The 21902-nt window shown below is 44.8% G+C and overlaps 1 protein-coding gene across 4 annotated transcripts in view; it reads left to right on the top strand.

The window, feature by feature from the left end:
- The first annotated feature begins 5305 nt into the window (after positions 1-5305).
- Positions 5306-21902, top strand: part of mei4 (meiosis-specific, MEI4 homolog (S. cerevisiae)) — a 338515-nt gene continuing 321918 nt past the window's right edge. For all 4 annotated transcript variants that reach the window (XM_038802821.1, XM_038802812.1, XM_038802840.1 and 1 more), the window contains exon 1: positions 5306-5378. In XM_038802821.1, coding sequence (XP_038658749.1) covers positions 5321-5378 — 58 coding nt within the window. In that variant the 5' untranslated portion in view covers positions 5306-5320. The remainder of the gene's footprint in view (positions 5379-21902) is intronic.

Raw genomic sequence — 21902 nt, 5'->3', positions numbered from 1 at the left:
GAGCTTTTATACTTACGTTAAATGGGATTTCACAATTCGACAATACATGCTGAATAATCCTGGATGTGCAAAGAACTCCACTAACAACAAATTTAATATTATCAGTTCGGTTTGCATTGTGGCTCTCATATGCTTGCTAGAAGCTACATATATCAGATACATAGATACATAGAAGATAGGAGCAGGAGGAGGCCTTTTGGCCCTTCAGGCCTGCTCTGCCATTAATCACGATCATGGCTGATCATCCAACTCAATAGCCTAATCCTGCTTTCTCCCCATAGCCTTTGATCCCATTCACCCCAATGCTGTATCCAGCCACCTCTTGAATATATTCAAAGTTTTTACATCAATTTGGACATTCTGAATTCTCCCTCTGTGTACCCGAACAGGTGAATGTGGCTTTTCACAGTAACTTCATTGCAATATAAGCCTACTTGTGACAATAAAGATTATTATCCAAATTATACTACATCTGCCATTGATTTGCCCACTCACTCAACCTGTCCAGATCTTGCTGTAAGATCTCTGCATCCTTGTCACAGTTCACTCTCTCATCCAACTTGGTATCATCTACAGAATTTGACATGTTACATTTTGTTCCCTCATCCAAGTCATTTATATTGTGAATAGGTGGGGTCTCAGCACCAATCCCTGTGGAACCCCACTAGTTACTGCCTGCCAATTGAAGTGAACACATTAGTTCCTAATCTTTGTTCCTCTCTGCCAACCAGTTTTCTATCCACCTCAATACCCAATCCCATGTGTTTTAATTTTGTACAATAATCTCTTCTGTGGTACTAACGGGGCTGTTTAGCAACGGGGCTGTTTAGCACAGGGCTAAATCGCTGGCTTTGAAATCAGACCAAGCAGGCCAGCAGCACGGTTCGATTCCCATAACAGCCTCCCCGAACAGGCGCCGGAATGTGGCTTTTCACAGTAACTTCTTTGAAGCCTATTCGTGACAATAAGCGATTTTCATTTCATTTCATTTAATTTGTCAAACACCTTCTGAAAGTCCAAATATATCACATCGACTGGCTCCCCCTTGTCAACTGTACTGGTTACATCTTAAAAGAATTTCAACAGATTTGTCAAACATGATTTCCCCTTCATAAATCCATGCCGACTCTGACTGATCCTGCCACTACTTTCTAAATGTTCCGCTTTAAAGTCCTTGATAATGGATTCAAGAATTTTCCCCACTACCGATGTTAGGTTTACTGGTCTATAATTTCCTGTTTTCTCTCTACCACCCTTTTTGAATATTAGAATGACATTAGGGGCAGCGTGGTAGCATAGTCGTTAGCATAGTTGCTTCACAGCCCAAGGGTCCCATGTTCGATTCTCGGCTTGTGTCACTGTCTGTGCGGAGTCTGCACGTTCCCCTCGTGTGTGCATGGGTTTCCTCCAGGTGCTCCGGTTTCCTCCCACAGTCCAAAGATGTGCAGGTTAGGTGGATTGGCCATGATAAATTGCCTGAGTGTCCAAAAAGGATAGGTGGGGTTACAGGGTTATTGGGATAGGTGGAGGTGTGGGCTTAAGTAGGGTGCTCTTTCCAAGGGCCGGTGCAGACTCGAGGGGCCGAATGGCCTCCTTCTGCACTTGTAAATTCTATGATACTATGATTAGCTACCTCCAATCTGCAGGGACTGTTCCAGAGTCTATAGAATCCTGGGAGATGACCACCAATGCCAGAGCCATGTCCTCAAGCACTCTGGGATGCAGATGATCAGGCCCTGGGGATTTATCCACCTTCAATCCCATCTATTTTCCCAACACCATTTCTCTACTAATATTCATGCCCTCTGCAGGCAAAACGCACATGACCAGGCATTGTGCCAATTTTGAATTTAACAAAAGTATGTGGGACAACAGCTCCTTGATTGCATTTTTCATGGCAACACCTTGACCAATCAGTCGACTTGTCAATCAAACAGAACCCTTTTCTCATGCCATATAAATTGTTGCCCTCTTTGAAATTTGGCATTCTTGCATCATTCCTGATGAGTGCAAGACAAAAATATTTGACAGCATTCCCTTTTTTCAGCGATATTTAATTGTTCTTCTAGCCAGCCTTCCATCTTCCAATGTTACTGAGTAACAGTTGGTTTTATATGCTGCACATATCATGACGCATAGTGAATTCTGTCCATTTATCAGATTGGCACTTGGTCCAACAGCACCTTCATTTTAAAATTCTCATCCTTATGCTGAAATTCCCCCATAGCCTCATGCCTTCCTGTTTGAATGTTGTGCACTCTTTGAAATCAATGTTGTGTTAATGTTGAGCATTCTCTGAACTTGGTAGTGTAAATACTGCACATATGTGATCTTGCAAATGTGTGCGCTGCATGTTTGCTGTGCTAGCCAGAGTAGGTGCTGTATTTTCTCTGAATTCAGCAATGTGAGTGCTACGGGTTTGCTAAACTGGAATGTGAATTCTGTGCGAGCGCTGAGCTTGGGCGTTTTAGCTTGCTTAAAATTTTCTGACTTTACCCAGTTGTAACGAAAGGCCTTCACCCTGAAATGTTAACTCCATTTTTCTCTCCAAGGATGAATCCTGTCCTTCTGCTTAGTTCCAGCATTTTCTGTTTATATTTCAAATTTCAAGCATCTTCTGTATTTTACTTATATCTTGATTGCTTTTGTTGTAGAGCGGCCCCTTCAATGAGCGATCGTTCAAGGGCCACGTGACGTGACCTGCGTGGGGCCTAGGGGCACGCAAACCCTAGTCTATGGGGAGATTGCACCAGTCAGTGTGGACCCAGGAATCAAGGAGTAAAGTTTTATCTTCCATTTGCTGTTTCTGTACATAGTTTAACTCCGTTGTTAGTTCTAATATATCATTTTGTTGTTGAGAAGCCTCCCGGTTGATAGCTCATGCTATTACAGTTTTAGTGCTGTATTTGCTCCTATCCCATGAGTACTGAGCATTATCTGTTCTCTAAAGGCAGTAGTAATAGCACTATATGCCATTTATAGCCATCCTGACAATGACTGCATCAAATTGCACATTAAAGAGAACTTGAATTACTCTACAGTAAATGTGAGGAAATGACACATTTCAAACAAAGTGTGTGCAACTGTTCTTTTGCTAAGGGGTCAGTAATCAGTATAATAGATTTAAAATAATTTGGCTTTGGGGAAAGGTGAAGAAATATTCTCATACAAGTCAAGCTAAGAATACTATGTGTCACAGATGCTTTGATAATGAGCTGTGTTTGTCCCATATTTTATACAAGATTTACATAGAAAAATACATAGAAAATAGAAGCAGGATGATGCCATTCGGCCCTTTGAGCTTGCTCCTCCATTCATCATGATCATGGCTAATCATCAAGTTCAAGAACCTGATCCTGCCTTCCCCCACATCCCATGATTCCTTTCGCCCCAAGAGCTATATTGAATTCCTTCTTTAAATTACACAACGTTTTAGCCTCTAGTACTTTCTGTGGAAGTGAATTCCAGATTCACCACTACCTAGATAAAGACATTTCTCCTCACCTAAGTCCTAAAAGGTTTGCTCCATATCGTCAAACTATGACCCCTAGTTCTGGACTTTTCCGCCATCAGGAACATTCTTTTAGAATCTACCTGGCATATCCTGGGCCCAACGAAAACCTACGGAGTCAGGACCTAGTTTTTCCGGAAGCCCTTGGAGAATATGTGCTCACCTGCTGAAAGGGGGTGGAGCTTTGGGGACTTCCGGTATAAAGTCGGCCCCTCACTTGGAAGGGTAGTTTGGATGAAAGTTGCTGTAACAAACTTAATTAAATCCCCTATTTATCCTGCACCCTGAAGTGGACTTCTTTCTTTGGGGGTGGTTACAATACTGTCTAATCCGGTTATAACTGCCAATATACCACTTAATAAACCATGAAAGATTTCCAAATGGACAATTGTAGTCTTGTCAGTTAGAAATTCCTTTCCTAATAAACTGGTGTTGGATAAACATAGGCATTATTGGCAATTACAGTGATTAGAAGTTAGAATATGTGAATTCCACTGCTCCGTGCTCAAACTTGTTGAAAAATGAAAATCGCTTGTCACGAGTAGGCTTCAATGAAGTTACTGTGAAAAGCCCCTAGTCGCCACATTCCGGTGCCTGTCCGGGGAGGCTGGTACGGGAATCGAACCGTGCTGCTGGCCTGCTTTAAAAGCCAGCGATTTAGCCAAGTGAGCTAAACCAGCCCCTTGTTTGGTATATTAGTCAGTGTAGACATTCAAAAATCCATATCACAATTCAAATTTGAATACAAAGTGGGAAACATTTGCAGTGGCAAGAGGTGAATTGTTCCATCATGGAGTGAGTATAGACATGAAGAGCTGAATGATCTCCTTCTGACCCATAACCATCCCAGTGCCTCTACATCATTTTGGTATCATAACAACACAAACTGAATATTGTAATTGTAATGTGGTTTCAAGCCAGGTTTATAAATCACTCTGAATCTCAAGCAACTCATAAACTCATTTTTATTACTTTTTACGTTGATTCAAATATTCAGAGAATAAAGGTTAATCCACCTGAGATCTATAAACATTTTAAATTTAATGGGAGGTGAGATACTTTACAGGTAAGGTCTTTCACTTTGGCAGCCACCCTATAATAAATATCAGAGTAATTCCTAACTATCCAAATTAAACTGGGTCATGAAAACCTGAAACAAAAATCCTTCGAGAAGGAATACATTCAAGGCAAAGCACTGACTATTTGAATATTTATCACAGAAAAGGTTTCCTCAGTTCCTCCTCTTGCTTCCCTTCACCCTCCCCGTGTTTTCCCTCCCCTTCTCTTGACTCCTTCATTTTCCATTAACCTCTCATCCAACTCCCCTCCCTCCTCCTGACTACCCTCTTCCTTCTCCTTCGACCCCCCCCTCCTGTCTCCTTCCACCCCCCCTCCTGTCTCCTTCCACCCCCCCCCTCCTGTCTCCTTCCACCCCCCCCTCCTGTCTCCTTCCACCCCCCCCTCCTGTCTCCTTCCACCCCTCCTACCCCTACGTTCCCCTCATCCCCTCCCTCTCATTCCCTTCCCCACTCTTCCCTTCCTCTCTCCCACACTCCCTCTCCACTTCTCTTGCCCCTCCCCCTCTTCTCCTCCCTTTTTTCCTCCACCACCTTCCCTTCTCTTGCTTATACCCTTCCCGACAACCTCTTTGCTCCCATTCCCTTCTTTCCCCTCAACCCACCGGCCCGTGGTGCCGTCACATGCGAGTGACGCAGATCCCGCGTGAGGGCGCGCGCGGGTGAATTGGCGGGAGAGGCGCGCGCGCACGCGAGAGAGTGAAGTGGCGGGGGAGGCGCGCGCGGAGCTGTCATGGCGGCGGGAGGCGGCCCTGAGGAGACAGCCACAAGTAGAAGCCTGCCCCTCAACGGTGAGAGGAAGGGGAGTGTCCCAGAGCTGATGAGCTCCCAGTCGGTCTCGGTGGGAATTATGATTTGCAAATTGCAGTATTAGCCAGTGGGCTGCCAAGGGGAGATTGACGCCCAACTTAATTATTCTGAGCTGTTTCTTTTTCTCAGAGCGGAGGTTACAATTTGCTGTATTTTCAATCCATTTGTCACTGCTAATCCTTCTCCAGTCAGTGATTAACAATCTGTCCAGGCACAAATGAGATGGAGAGTTTAAAGTGGCTGACTGTTATTCAATGCTGACATCCCATGTTTATGACATTGCTGGACACTCGAATCCTAGACAGCATGATGTCCTTCTGAGAGTGTGACTTCGCAGTGAGTAGATTCACTTAACCTGAGGGAGCGCAGCAGATCTTTCATTCTCTTCCAGCACTGCAGGTGGGTCCTTTTTTTGGAACCCATTGGCACTCATCATCCTGGTGACTTCCTCCCTGGCTAATGATATCAGGTGGGAGGACCTTGCTTCCAGCCCTTGGAAAGAACACATCCTGCCTTTACACGACATCCCGGAGAAGACGGTGAAAGCTGAAAATTGGTTTTGCCTGTTAGACATTCAAATTGTTGCATTATCTGGAGCTCCTAGCTTGCAGTGAGTGAATGACTGTCCAGGTACACTTTTAATAAGGCACCAAGATCTTCACCCCAGGAGGTAATGGAGGGATGGACAACCTCATGTCACCCCACCATGAGATTTAGCAAGGTCCTCATGGATGCATAACTAATGAGCTGAATAGTGGAAGATTGCACATGTTTAGTTGTCCCGCTGCAATGTGGGAATTATTGCAGCCTTCCACCTGCCATCAAACTTAGTTTTTAGAACAACAGATTCCAAATTGTCTCTAAATGTTTCTCCACTACCACTGCTAGGCTGGCCTGGAGTTGTTGGGGCCATCCTTCTCCAATTTAAAAAAAAAATTGGGTGTAAAATTTGCAATTCTCCAGGCTCTGACCTTGTCCCCATAGCCAAGGGAGATTGTGACCAGAGTCTCCTTAATTTCGACTCTTGATTCCCTCAGTAACGTACGATGCATTCCATTCAGTCTACTTTTGTGGACTGGCAACCCTTTAAGTACATCCTCAGGTGGCACGGTGGTGCAGTGGTTAGTACGGCTGCCTCACGGTGCCGAAGATCTGGGTTTGATCCTGGCCCCGAGTCACAGTCCGTGTGGAGTTTTCATATTCTCCCATGTCTTCATGGGTCTCACACCACAACCCAAAAGATCTGCAGGATAGGAGCATTGGCCATGCTAAATTGCCCCTGAATTGGTTAAAAATAATTTAAAAAGTACATTATCTTTATTTTTATGCTCGATCGCTACTACCTCGGGTAGGCAATCTTGATGTATTTTGGGCAGTTTGGCAAAAGGCAATTTTGATAATTCACATATAATGGTTGTAACATCCTCATGTATTCCCCATTCAACATTACTTTTACTTAAGGGAATAACTACTGTACTTTTACTTAAGGGAATAACTACTGTTCAGTTATAATTTACTGCTCCATAATTGAATGCCTCCTCTCAGAATCAGATTAGAACTAAATCAGAGTCGTTCACTTTAATTTATATTTTATGAACTGAAAGTAATATTTGCAATATATAATGCTCTATCATGAAGAAATAGAACAAAAGTGGTCCAGATAGTAAATTATGTTTCGAATTAAGTGATTGGTGTCAGTCATTCCGGCAGCACATAGCAATGAGCGGTGGCGGGGCCTGGGTATCGATTCCGTCCTTGGGTGATTGTGTGGAGTTTGCACATTCTGCCCGCGTCTGTGTGGGTTTCCTTCGGGTGCTCTGGTTTCCTCCCACAGTCCAAAGATGTGTGGGTGAGGTGGGGTTACGGGGATAGAGCGGGGGATTGGACCGAGGCAAGATGCTCTTTCGAAGGGTTGGTGCACACTTGATGAGCCGAATGGCCTCCTGCAATGTAGGGATTCTGTGAAAAGGATTAATAGCACATTGTGCTGTTTGGCTGGAAGAGGAATGCCAGCCTGGAAAACTACCACCATTATTTAAATAATGCCATGGAATTGAAGTTCTATTTTTATTTGATACCAGTTGGGAAATTTTGGTGATAAGAGTATTTGATGGAACAGTAGAATGTGGAACTGGTGCTTTACAATGGCAATTGCCTTAACACGTCAGAGTTTGCTGTTCCAATTTGAAAGCACATAGTGATGACATTCAGAGTGGGAGGAGATTTATTTACATGTCACCACCTGCTCTTTAGACATGTTAACACTCTTCTGAACTCAACGTTGAGTTAACAATTTCAGACCATAACCTCTTCCTCTTCCCCCCCCCCCCCCCCAAACCACATTTTGCTCCTTTTCTTTACATTTGTTGCTTTCAGGTGACAGTTGTTCATTATTTTGCCATTTACACCTCTGGTGGGATACATCTTTTGTTTCTTCAGTGGTCCCATTACTACACCCTTTGGCACTACCTCACCAAATCGGCTATCCTTTATCACATCTTTTTACCATTTAATATGTCACGATTGTGGACTATGATATTGCTGGATTGTTCTGCATCTGTATTCATTCATATTCAGAGTGCCACATCACTCGCAGCAAAGCAGTCAGGTGCCGAGTAACAATAAATCAGTCTGCAGTATGTGATCAGATCTGTGAATACATTCTATGAGATGCTCCTGTATTTGTGTCCAACAGTAAGATTCTTTCGAACTTCTGGGAACCACAAGAACACAGACCCTCCCTTTTTTTTTTAGCCATCTTCCCCCGTGTTACCTCTTCAAAATCTATTACATTTTTGTTAGGATCACGTATGAGAATCTCAACAATTTGTAAGACCGTGAGGTAAGACTACTAAACCACAGGAGTGATAACTGTGACCAATCGGTATCTTATGGTAAAACAAAACTTACTTTAAACAGAAAATTGGCCATATTAACAACAAAAAAAAATAGCTTTACAACTAACAGTTAAAGCAGTTTTTAAATAAAATGATAATAAAATTAACCTATCTGCACCTGCCACTATATATTACAATTAAACAACCCAATACTGTTCAAATGCCACTTTTTTTATAAATAAATTTATCAATCAGGGTTATTTGTTTCTCTGGAAAGAGACCCTTTCAGAAATAACCTGAAAATCCTTCTGTCTTGTCAGGCATTTCTGTTCAACTTAAAATCCTATGGCAAAATTGCTGACAGACCTGGCTCCTCACATTAATTACATTATCTGTATCCCAAGCATAACGCATTCTGCAGTCTCCTCCCACGAAGATGTCTCATGACCTATTTAGCTAGGGCTAAACACAATCACATCTACATACAGGCAATCTCCTAAACATAAACAATTTTCCAATAGCCATCTGTATGTAAACAAGTAAATGGTTAAAATCAATGATGTCCTTGCTTTTATGACTCCTTAATAATAGTTTTCGCAGACATACTGTTTATGTATTTTAAACCAGGGTTTTTAGTAACATTTCTGCAACAATTATAAAATATATAACAATTTGTTACATTCATCACATCTCTCCCTTTAAAGAAAAGGAACAGCAATATGAAAAGATTGGATCATTTTCTAACGCCGTCTCAATTTTAAACAATACTCATTACCAAACACTACGACGCCATAAGATACATATCTCATCATATTTATGCATGCAAATTTTAACATCAGTATAATCAGTTTCATTCTTTCTTTCCCAATTTTTAATGTTCCCTCACATCTCAGTGATGATAAAGCAGTTGCAATTACGTTTTCTCTTCCTGCTACATATATAATTGTCAAGTTAAACGGTTTAGCAATAAACTCCATTTGGAGAGTCTTGCATTTTAAACCTCTCCAGAAACTTCAGTGGATTATGGTCTGTATAAATAAATGTCTGATGAATTGATAGCAACATAAATGACAAAATATTGCAATGACAGTACCAAACTCAACGGCTCCTTTTTGATGGTCGAATACTTTCGATGAACATTTAGTTTTCTGGAAAAACAACTGACAGGCCTTTCTATACGTTCGTTGTCTTGTGATAATGCAGCAGCAACGCCCACATCATTCGCATCGATGCATCCTGACATTCTGATGTCCATTGAAATTTCCTGTCCTTTTTGAACAGTTTAGTCAGTGGAGCAACTGCGTTGCTAAAATTACACTAAGAAGTCTTACAACACCAGGTTAAAGTCCAACATGTTTGTTTCAAACATGAGCTTTCGGAGCACTGCTCCTTCCTCAGGTGTTGGACTTTAACCTGGTATTGTAAGACTTCTTACTGTGCTCACCCCAGTCTAACGCTGTCATCTCCACATCATTGCTAGAATTAGTCACGAATTACTGTTGAATCTGCTCATACCCAGAAATCCCAAAACCTTTTTATTTGGCGGTATTGGAAACTCGTATATCTTTCGTTACCGCATTCTGTGGGGGCATCTGACCATGTCCAACAGTCTGGCCTAATAATAGCGTCATAGAAGTCTACAGCACAGAAAAGTTCCTTCGGCCCATCATCTCCGCCGGCCAAAACTATCTCATAAATACGCTAGCCCCATTTTCCAGCACTTGGCCCATTGCCATGTACGCCTTAGTGGACATTTAAATATTTCTTAAATGTTATGAGGGTCCCTACCTCCACCACCCTTTCAGACAGTGAATTCCAGACTCCCATTACCCTCTGGGTGAAAACGTTTTTCTTCACATCCTCTCTAAACCTCCTGGCCCTCACCTTAAATCTTTGCCCCCTGGTCACTGATCCCTCCACCAAAGGGAAACATATATTTCCCTCAATTTTGTACATCTCAATCATGTCCTCCCTCAGTCTCCGCTGCTCCAAGGAAAACAACCCCAATCTGTCTAATCTCTCTTCATAGCTAAGGTTTTCCAGTTCAGGAAACATCCTAGTAAATCTCCTCTCCACCCTTTCCAGTGCTATCACGTCCCTCCTCTAATGTGGATTTCAGAACTGCAGACAGTACACTAGCTGTGGCCTAACCAACGGTTTATACAGTTCCCTGCTCTTAAGCTCTGTGCCTCGGCTAATAAAGGCAACACTATATGCCTTCTTAACCACCTTATCCACCCACCCTGCTACTTTAAGGAATTGGTGTACATTCACACCAAGGTCCCTCTGATCCTCGGTGCTTCCCAGGGTCCTGCCATTCATCATGTATTCCCTTGCCTCATTAGTCCTGCCCAAATGCATCACTTTGCACTTCTCCAGATTGAATTCCATTTGCCCATCTGACCAGCCCGTCTATATCCTCCTATAATCCAAGGCTATCCTCCTCACTATTTACCGCTCCACTATTTTTTGTATCATCTGTGAACTTATTAATCAACTCTCCTTTGTTCATGTGTGTTCGATCCGAGGTAAGCAGCTCCACATAAGCCGTATGTTAGAGCCCAAAGAGGTTTATTATTACTTGTAATCAAATTGCCATCACTTCCCGGAGGGTTTCCTTCGGTTTTTATACTAGAGGGGCTGTACCTGTTAAGGGGAAGCCCCAAACGTTTACTGGGGAAGTTTATAATTCCCCAGAGGGCCAAGAAACCTGATGGTTCCTATTCCGTGCATACCTCGGATGGGGCAGTGTGTCCATTTCAGTCTCTGAGTCAGAGTTGAGTGGATTCTTGTCCAAACTGGGGCTGGAGGTGACGGCAGTTGGGGCGGTAGGGCCAGCGACGGGCCTGGTGGAGCTGGGCCCGCAGGGGCAGGGCAGGGTGGGGTGGGGGGGGGGGGGGGAGGAGGTGGGAGTGGGCTGTTCAGCAGGGACGTCCGGCCACGTGGCTCTGAAGATGATCCACATGGTGATTGGATTTCCGCCGATTTCCACCCTTGTGTCCAGACCTTGTAGGAGGCTGGCCAGATGGCAGGCATGGTGACACCTGGGTCTCAAACAGCCCATTGCCTAAGTTTCGGATGTGCATAGCATTGCCGGGGCAAATGGCATTGATCTTGGATGATGGACCCTCCCACCTAGATCGGGGATGACCAAGCTCAGACTGGTGTGGAGTCGACGGCCCACAAGAGCCCTGCTGGTCCGACGTCCGTAGTGCAATGCGGTGTCGTGCGATAGAAAAGAAAACGCGCCAGGTGAGTGTCCCAGGATCCAGCCGTCATCCCAGCTTAAATGCTCTTTTGGCAAGTCCGTTTCAAGCCGGGTGGTAGGGAGCACTTCTCGTGTGTCGAATCCCGTTTGCGGAGGTGAACACCACAAACTCCGCGCTTGTGAATGCCGTGCCATTAACGGACACCAGAGTCTGAGGGAATCCGTGCGTACTGAAAATCTGGCGTAGTTTTTCCATGGTGGCCCGGGTGGTTGTTGCCTGTATCAGTACCACTTCCAACCACTTAGAGTGAGCATCTATCAGAAGGAGGAACGTTGCGCCCTGGAAAGTGCTTGCAAAATCTGTATGAACCTGGGCCCTTGGCCTTCCGGGATATTCCCAAGAGTGAAGTCGGTTTGTTGGGGTAATTGCCGGTGAGCCTGACATTGGGGGCATCATTGGGCTAATTGTGCAGTGTCCGGATTAATGCTGATCCACCAGACGTAGCTCCGGGCGAGGATTTTCATTTTAGATACTCCCGGATGTCCATTAGAGGTCTAGCAAGAGCGCTGCACGTCTTCGCTCGGGACCAACACGTGAGTGCCGCATTAGCGTATACTTCGATGTTCAGTTCTTGCATCTTCCCCGTAAAACCCTTCAGGTGTTCGGTCCCGTACTGCACCGTGTGCCTGATGCAGGAGAGCTGTGGGTCGGTCTGGGTCTGGTGAGATGCAGTACAGGGAGTGAGTACATGAAATGGAGGGCAGCTATTACCTCATTGGCCATGGCGGGAGACGGTTGCTTAGTGGGCATTGGCAGGCAGCTCAAAGTGTCCAAGTGGGGTATATGGGCTCCAGAGCAGTTTTCAAATACATTATCATACGCTGCCAGTAATAGCGCCCAGCACTGGATGCGGGAGGAGGCTATGGCAGGAATTGAACGATCCTCCTTGAAGAGCCCTGGAAAGGATTTGTGGTCCATCAGGATGGTGAAGTGGTGCCCGTAGACGTACTGGTGCAATTATTTTACGCCGGATACCAGGGCCAGTCCTTTTTCCATCTGCATTTATAATTTCTCCACATCGGCAAATGTCCTCGATGCAAATGTAATTGGTCACTTGAAATCATCTTCCATTACGTGGGCTCACACGGTCCCAATGCCATAGGGGAAGCATCGTAGGTCAGTAAAAGTGGCCTAGAAAGGTTAGAATGGGTAATCAGTCTTGAAAAGTAAAGCTGCTATTTTACTCTGGCAAATGGTGCTTGTTGCTCAGTGACCTAGAGTTGTCCTTTCTTTAGTAGTTTATGGAGGGGAGCCAGTGTCGTGGCTAATCGGGAGGAGCTTTCCATAAAAATTGACAAGCCCCAGAAAAGCCCAAAGTTCTGATGACCCCCTGGCATCGGGGCTTGGCGGAGGTCTTGGACCGTCTCCCCATGGGGTGCAGACCGTGACAAGTCCAAGCGGTACCGGTACACCAACTCAGCTGCATTGAAGATGCACTTCTCTCAGTGCAGAAGGACGCCAACCGCCTCAAAGCATTGTAGCACTTCTGCCAAGTTGCGAAGGTGCTCCTGGTCAGATGAACCACTTATCAACACATTGTCTAAGTAGACCACCACATGTGGTAACCCCCGCAACTCCCTCTGAAATACTGCGCACACCGAGGAGACCCTAAATGGTAGCCGCGTATAGAGTCCCTGGTGCGTGTTGATGGTGACGAATCCTCTTTACTCGTGGGCCCAGTACCAGCTAGAGATATGCATAGCTCATATCTAGCTTCGTGAATGTAAGTCCACTGCTGAGCTTGGCTAAAGATCCTTGATCCTGGGGACTGGAAAAGAGTAAGCGTGATACCCAGTTACTGTTATTTTGTAATCCCTGCTGAGACGCACCGACCCTTCAGGTTTCATTACCAGTATGACTGGCGCTGCCCAGTCAGAAAATTGCACTGGTCTTATGATCCCCAGGTTCTCCATGCGGTCCAACTCCACATCTACCTTTGGATGCAAGACGTCTGGAATGGGGTGGGCGCAGAAATAGCGTGCCTGGGCCATCGGGTCCCAGCTTACTCGGGCTTCGGCTGCCATTGATGGTCCCCAAACCTTCCTGGAATAGGGTCGGAAATCTGGCCAGTATGCTTAGGGGCCTTGTGAGTGCGTTTGGCAAACTCTCTGCCAGTCCAAGCGGACGTGCCGGGTCCTGTCCCACCCTAAGGGTTTGGGCTGCTCCCATGTACAACGACCAGTGGTAAATTTGCTGACTGGCTGCCATATTCAATGGGGACCCTGGTCACACCCGCAACCACGAGAGGCTCCCTTGTGCAGATCGCTAACCTTGCGTTGGTATCCGACAGAGTCAGCGGACGAATCCCGGATTGTCTGCGGTTGAAGGTGTGTCTAATGACAGACATGGTAGCCCCTGTATCGAGTTCCCTGTGGGTCGTGTGGCCGTTCACCTGGAGCGAGATTTGAAAACAAGGAAGGGAGACCGAAAGCAAGAAACTACAAGCCAGTTGGCCTAACACCGGTCATGGGAAAATGTTAGAAGTTATTATTGAAGATTTTATGGAAGGGCTCTTGGATAAATCCAAGGTAATCAGGCAGAGTTAACATGGCTTTGTGCGAGGGAAATCATATTTAACCAATTTATTCAACGTGCAGTGGATGAAGGGAAACTGGTGGATATATGTACTTAGATTTCCAGAAAACATTTGAAAAGGTGCCACATCAAAGGTAATCATAGAAAATAAAAGCTTGTGGTGTCGGGGGTAAAATATTGGCATGGAAAGAAGATTGGAGAGCTTTGTCATTATCTGCTTGGCAAGCTGTAACGAGTTGAATGCCATGGGTATCACTGCTGAGGCAACAGCTTTTTACATCTTGTATAAATCACTTTAATGAGGGGATGGAAGGTATAGTTTCTAAATTTGCTGATGACAAAAGTTAGATAGGAAAGTAAATTGTGAAGAGGATATAAAGAGACTACAAAGGGATATAGATAGGCAAGAATGTGGGCAAAGATCTGGCAGATGGAGTACAATGTGGAAAATGGGCAGCATGGTGGCAGTGGTTCGTATTGCTGTCTCACAGCGCCAGGTACCAGGGTTTGATTCTGGTCTGGGGTCTGTCAGTGAGGTATTTGCACATTCTCTTTGTGTCTGCCTCTGTTTTTGCCGGGTGTCCCGGGTTTCCTCCCACAGTTTAAAGACGTGTCGGTAAGGTGGATTCACCACACTAAATTGTTCCTTTGTTGTTCAATGTGTGGGGTTATGGGGATAGGGCGGGAGAGTTGTCCTAGGTAGAGTGCTCTTTCAGAGGGTCAGTGCAGACTATGAGCTGAATCACCTTCTGCACTGCAGCAATAGTGCAGTAAAAAAGTAGGTGTGTCCTTGCATTCGACAAAACTACAGGGACCCACTGCATTACTCTGATCTCGCTGAGTGGGAGTCGGAAGATCAGGAGAGATAGGATTGAGAAAGATTTGTGCAAGAAACTAGGAACAGAGTGGCAATCCGTCTCCAATTGCCACTCAGTCCCATGAAATCTACTTTCCTCACCTGATCTATTTCTGAGCAGGAACAAACCAGAACACACAAGTGGAATGCATGCTAACTCGCTTCTCTCTCTCACTTTCTCTCACACACACACGCACGAGATGCATCATATAGGAAGTAGGTTTGGCCTGTAAGTAAGCAGAATGTGGGCTGATTGGTATGTGGACATGCCTGGCACTCATGAACTAAATTTTCTATTCAGGGGAAATAGTGTTGAGCTCCAATGGTAACTAGATAATGAGAACGAGAAAACAAGTTTTGACTTCTTTGACTCCAAGCTTATTGTTTTTGGTAATCACTTCTCTGACACAAAACAGTGTCTTCTATATCCGCTATTTTGGTGCTGTCTATTAATCAATAAGTGCAATCTATTAAACCCAATTAAAACCCTAGTTTTAACTTAATTACTAGGTTCTAACAGATTCCCCTCTTAAAAAAAAATCTTTAATTTTGATATAAATTACTGTGGGGGTAAAAATAAAATTGTATATCTTGCAATAAATGCAACAAAAGAAATTCCCCTTTCTTTCTCACTCGCATATCTCTTCCTCAATAATCATAATATTATTAATAATAATAACCTTTTATTGTCACAGGTATGAAGTTACTGTGAAAAGCCCCTAGTCGCCACATTCCGGCGCCTGTTCGGGTAAGCTGGTACAGGAATTGAACCCGCGCTGCTGGCCTTGTTCTGCATCACAAACCAGCCCACTGAGCTAAACCATAAACGAAAAGGCACTCCTTTTTAATAATTTCTGATAACCTCTTCAGGCTAGTCCCTTTTTTCCTCAAACCGTCAGATAATTGGTAACTGCTATCAACCCACTTGATTTTGTAAATCTCACTCTTCTCCTGCATCTGTTTTAGGCTCGCTATGTCAATCTGTAGTCTCTTTTCATTGACACATTTTGTAGAGTGGACATTCTCCCCAAGAGACTTATTGTCTATAGGTATTGTTCCCGAATACCCAGTTCCATTTAAAATTTCAGTCAGGATCCTGGATATAAAAAATACCATATCGACTGCCTCCATTAGGGCAAGGGTCTCCAATGTACCTTTATCACTCTTCTTATCTTTTTAGTTTACCATGTCAAAGGGCGACCTTTACCTTCCTCCCCTTAGAGAAAAATTCTAAAATATTCTGTACTCGAAAAGCCATCATGGAGATTACCATAAGATGTGACACTATCAACAATCAGTTTCAGTTGTTTAATGTCGCCTAAGATGAGCATTTCAAAACATCGTTCTCCAATTTTAATTTTGTCAATGTTTTGTTTGCTCTAACAATTTCTCCCAAAACCAACTGATATGGACTATAGCCCCCAACCAGCTGCAGTGAATTATTTGCATGGACGGCCCATGCCAAAGCCAAAGTTAATTTACAACTTGGCCTCTCACACACTGTTACTAAGTGGACTTTCGGCAGCTGTAGTGATAACTATTATGTTCATGTTCTCACACAAATCTGGAAATTCATTGTCACTGAGGACTTTGTTGATGTCCCCAGCCCGGGGACATTCCCCAGCCCGGTCCTTACCCATTTTTCAATCTGTTCTACAATTACTTTCTTTACTATGGAAAATCGTCAATTTACGAACTCATGTTGCCAAGTCTACAAAGTGTAAAAGGAAAATGTTCTTTTCTTCATCTCACACCTTGAGATCCATAACCACACATTAAATAGAATCTGTCGTGATGATGTTCTTCTGTATTTCTTACATGTATCATGGGTGGGATTCACTGTCAGCCAACACTGGAATCAGGAAACATGATTGGGCGGTGTGCAACCCACTGATCACCCATCTTGGCCCTTGGTTCTACAGTGTTCAACAAGCCGATTTGGGTGCCCGCTTCCCATCACCTATGCGCCCCAACCTCCATCATACCACCCTCTTCCCCCCCCCAAACTAGCCTCTATCTACTGACGGACATCTCGTCGCCCACCCAAGGGCAATGTCCACAGTAGTCCCTGCACAGGGGAACCGGACGGGGGCCACAGAGTGCACCGCTGGCAAGGGTAGTACCAGCCCACTGTACATCTAGCAGCAGGGACAGACCCCAAGGCCAGAGGTCCCCATGGTGCTGGGTACTTTTGGGGCTAGCTGTGCGGGGGTGGAGTTGGCACGTATGGGGGCAGGTTCCGCAGTGCAAACTGGACCACCATGTAGCCCATTCGACCTGGTTGGGCACGAGAATACGCACCATGCTGGCATGTCAACCTTTCACCCCCTGCAGATAATGCATATTGAAATGCAACCAGCAATGGTGGCCTTCCTCCTAGCTACTGCAGCCCTGGAGACGGCACTGCGGCTGTACAAGCTGGACTGCTTGAGGAGAAGGAAGGTGTAGCAGTGGAGTCTGCCATGGACGAACAGGAAGCAGCCTTTGAGGATTGAATGCCGGCCGCCCAGCAGGTCTAGGAGGAGGAGGATGTGCAAAAGCGGTGCCGCATGACGCCTCGTGTTCCGGCTGCGCCTGTCATTCATGGAGCTGCAGGACCGGGCATGCCGTTGAACAGGGTGACAGTGCACCTGGCACTGCAGGGAAATGGGTGAGGACACCCACTCCTACCATCGCTCTGAACCTTTACGCCATGGGCTCCTTCAGGCGCCGAGTGGGGACCTGTCCGTGATCTCACAGAGCTTGGTGCACAGGTGCATACGCACCATCATGCAGGCCCTATATGCCCAGTCGGCATAATAAATCAATTTCAATGTGGACTGATCCCACCAGGATGCTCGGCAGCGGGAATTGCTGTGATGTCCCAGGCCTAGGGGTGATTGGGATTCATGTTGCCTTATGAGCACCTGAAAATGACAGGCCACTCTAACCAAAAGGGGTTCCTCTCGATGATCGTACAGCTGGTGTTTGGCCATCAGATACGCATCGTGCACGTCTGTGCCCAATATCTGGGCAGTGTGCATGACGCCTTCCATCCTGGCACACACTATGATGTCTGGCCTCTTCGAGGCACACCCCCAGCTGAGGGATTGGCTCCTTGGCGACGGTGGTTATCTGCTGCGGTCGTGGATGACGACGCCTATCTGGATGCCAGAGACCGGCGTGGAGATCCGCTACAATGATGCACATGCAACAACCAGGGGCGTGATCGAGCGGTGCTTCGGTATCCAGAAGATGCCTGCAGTTCTGGATACTTGCAGACAGCTCCTTATGCAGTCCCTGGCTCTGCGATTGCATCTCCACAATTAATGGGACTGTCCGTTTTAGAAGCCCGAAACCTGTCTGGACGGGCATCTAGCCCCTAGGGTCAGCCCGTCCGTAATAGAGAGATGGCAGGATGCGGAAGACTTCAAATGCAGTTCTTGATTCATTGGAATATTTGACATTAATGTGTTTCCCCTTGGTGTTACGATTGGGATGGGAGAAGTGGACAGTTTATCTAGCCCCATTACTCAACAGGTCGCATCAGAAATGTAAATTCACTCAATGTTAGACCCAGAATGAAAGATTTTAATCAGACTTCTTTCAGTAAACTCAATGATTGATTTATTATGAACCAGAACTTATTTTGACAAAACAAGTTGCAAAAACATTTTGACATACAATTTGTAATTGTGAAGTGTAACTATATATGCCTTTAAATCTCAACACACGCATACACATAAAGGACAAAAAGAACTATGCTGAGGTTGGCCAACAGACAAACTTAATGAAAAAAGATAAAGTTTGTAGGGTTTTGACAGAATTGATCTGATGTTCCTGTGTGAGAAGATGGATTGCTTGTGATTGCTTGTCATAATGGTTGTCTGGAAGTTCTTCCCAAAGGAACTTTGGTGTGGAGAAGAACAGAATCCCTCTCTTGCCTCAGCTTTTCAGGCTTGAAAAAAAAAAATCGCTTCTTGTCACGAGTAGGCTTCAAATGAAGTTACTGTGAAAAGCCCCTAGTCACCACATTCCGGCACCTGTTCGGGGAGGCTGTTATGGGCCAAGTGTACTGAGATGAGGATCTCTATCTAGATGCTAATAACCACACTGAATTTCAGATAATGTAGGGAGAGCGAGTTGGGCAACCTTCACCTTCTCGGTTGATTCCCAAACCTAGTCCAAAGCATAAAGTCCTGAACAGAAACCACTGTCAGTGAAGTGGTTTCCAGTAAAATCACCAGGTCCTCTTTGTGTGAAACAATAGATATCCGCCCCATCTCAACCCCTAGGAATTAAACTCCAGTAACAAAAATCTCTTATCTCCTCAGATGCCTTGCTGTTCATTTGACTTCCTGGAAAAGGCAGCTTGATCAACGTTCAAAATGAACTTGCGGTGTTTAAAAAAAAAAAATTGGTTCCTACTAAAGTGTCCAAATAATTCAATGTCCTTCATTATTAAAAAAATTTAAAAGAAAACATTTAGTTCTTGGAGATATGAATTCTTTACATTGACCAACTAAAAGGTCTTCCTCTTCTGTTTTCAATTACTGGTTCTTGGTGTTTTTCCTGCTTCAACAGTGAAAAGGAGGCTTCGTGTTGCCATTCTCTAATAGCTGACAGCTATGGCATATGCCCATCCATTTGTGGTGCCTGAGGGCTCTGCTAAATATGGCTGCTTCTTCATTTGTGCAGAGGCAGCATATGAGCATCTGTCTGAGCTGTGGGGATGAGAAGTGGGAGTGCCTTGCGAGGAATCCTATTTCCATGTGCTCCTTGGTAGAAAACCTGAGTATTGTTGAAAAAGAGACAACCTGTTGAAACATTTAGTCTTGTGCGCATCAGGACAGATGCAAGAATGCCCAATTTCAAAGGGAGAGTCGATTTGAGACTGCATGGGTAAAAGATACTGATTGGTTAGCAAGTCAAGTGATCAGTTGAGGAGAATGCACAACCCCATGATTTTGTTTAATTTAGAAAGGGTGCCAGGCAATGCCTGGATCTGTTTTTTTCATCTGCAGAGACAAAAAAGGAGAAAATGCTGCTTCCAGTAAGTGAGCCACATAGCAAGCTCGAGGTACAAATATGTAGACAGATTATAGAACAATGTAGGAGCAATAGGGTGGTTGTGATGGGAGATTTTAACTTCCCCAATATTTAATGGGACTTGTGTAGTGTTGGAGGTGTAGACGGAGCAGAATTTGTAAGGAGCATCCAGGAGAGTTTTTTAGAGCAGTATGTAAATAGTCCAACTCGGGAAGGGGCCATACTGGACCTGGTATTGGGGAATGATCCCGGCTAGCTGGTTGAAGTTTCAGTTGGTGATTACTTTGGGAATAGCGATCACAATTCCGTAAGTTTTAGAATACTCATGGACAAAGAAGAGAGTGGTCCTAAAGGAAGAGTGCTAAATTGGGGAAAGGCCAAGTATAACAAAATTCGGCAGGAGCTAGGGAATGTGGATTGGGAGCAGCTGTTTAAGGGTAAATCCACATTTGAAATCTGGGAGTCTTTTAAGGAAAGGTTGATTAGAGTGCAGGACAGACATGTTCCTGTGAAAATGAGAGATAGAAATGGCAAGATTAGGGAACCATGGATGACGGGTGGAATTGTGAGACTAGCTAAGATGAAAAAGGAAGCACACAAGATCGAGGCGACTCAAAACTGATGAAGCTTGGAGGAATATCGGGAAAGTAGGACAAATCTGAAACGCGCAATAAAGAGGACTAAAAGGGGTCATGAAATATCTTTGGCTAACAGGGTTAAGGAAAATCCCAAAGCCTTTTATTCGTATATAAGGAGCAAGCGGGTAACTCGAGAAAGGATTGGCCAACTCAAAGACAAAAGAGGGACTTTATGCATGGAGTCAGAGGAAATGAGTGAGATTCTTAATGAGTACTTTGCATCGGTATTCACCAAGGAGAGGGACATGACGGATGTTGAGGCTAGGGATGGATGTTTAAATACTCTAGATCATGTCGGCATAAGGAAGGGGGAGGTTTTGGGTATTCTAAAAGGCATTAAGGTGGACAAGTCCCCAGGACCGGATGGGATCTTTCCCAGGTTAATGAGGGAAACGAGGGACAAAATAGCTGGGGCCTTAACAGATATCTTTGCAGCATCCTTGAGCACAGGTGAGGTCCCAGAGGACTGGAGAATTGCTAATGTCATCCCTTTGTTTAAGAAGGGTAGCAGGGATAATCCAGGGAATTATAGACCTGTGAGCTTGACGTCAGTGGTAGGGAAACTGTTGGAGAAGATACTGAGGGATGGGACCTATTCACATTTGGAAGAAAATAGACTTATCAGTGATAGGCAGCATGGTTTTGTGTAGGGAAGGTTATGTCTTGCAAACCTAATAGAATTCTTTGAGGAAGTGACAAGGTTAATTGATGAGGGAAGGGCTGTAAATGTCATATACATGGACTTCAGTAAGGCGTTTGATAAAGTTTCCCATGGCAGGTTGATGGAAAAAGTGAAGTCGTATGGCGTTCAGGGTGTACTAGCTAGATGGATAAAGAACTGGCTGGGCCACAGGAGACCGAGAGTAGTGGTGGAAGGGAGTGTCTCAAAATGGAGAAAGGTGACTAGTGGTGTTCCACAGGGATCCGTGCTCGGACCATTGTTGTTTGTGATATGCATAAATGATTTGGAGGAAGGTATAGGTGGTCTGATGAGCAAGTTTGCAGATGATACTAAGATTGGTGGAGTTGCAGATAGTGAGGAGGACTGTCAGAGAATACAGCAAAATATAGATAGATTGGAGAGTTGGGCAGAGAAATGGCAGATGGTGTTCAATCCAGACAAATGCGAGGTGATGCATTTTGGAAGATCTAATTCAAGAGTGGATTGAGGGGTATTGAGTACAAGAGTCGGCAGGTCATGTTACAGTTGTATAGGACTTTGGTTAGGCCACATTTGGAATACTGCATGCAGTTCTGGTCGCCACATTACCAGAAGGATGTGGATGCTTTAGAGAGGGTGCAGAGGAGGTTCACCAGGATGTTGCCTGGTATGGAGGGTGCT

This window comes from Scyliorhinus canicula, chromosome 1 (assembly GCF_902713615.1).
Source record: "Scyliorhinus canicula chromosome 1, sScyCan1.1, whole genome shotgun sequence".
NCBI classification, from domain to species: Eukaryota; Metazoa; Chordata; class Chondrichthyes; order Carcharhiniformes; family Scyliorhinidae; genus Scyliorhinus; species Scyliorhinus canicula.
This window is presented reverse-complemented; position numbering and strand designations above follow the sequence as displayed.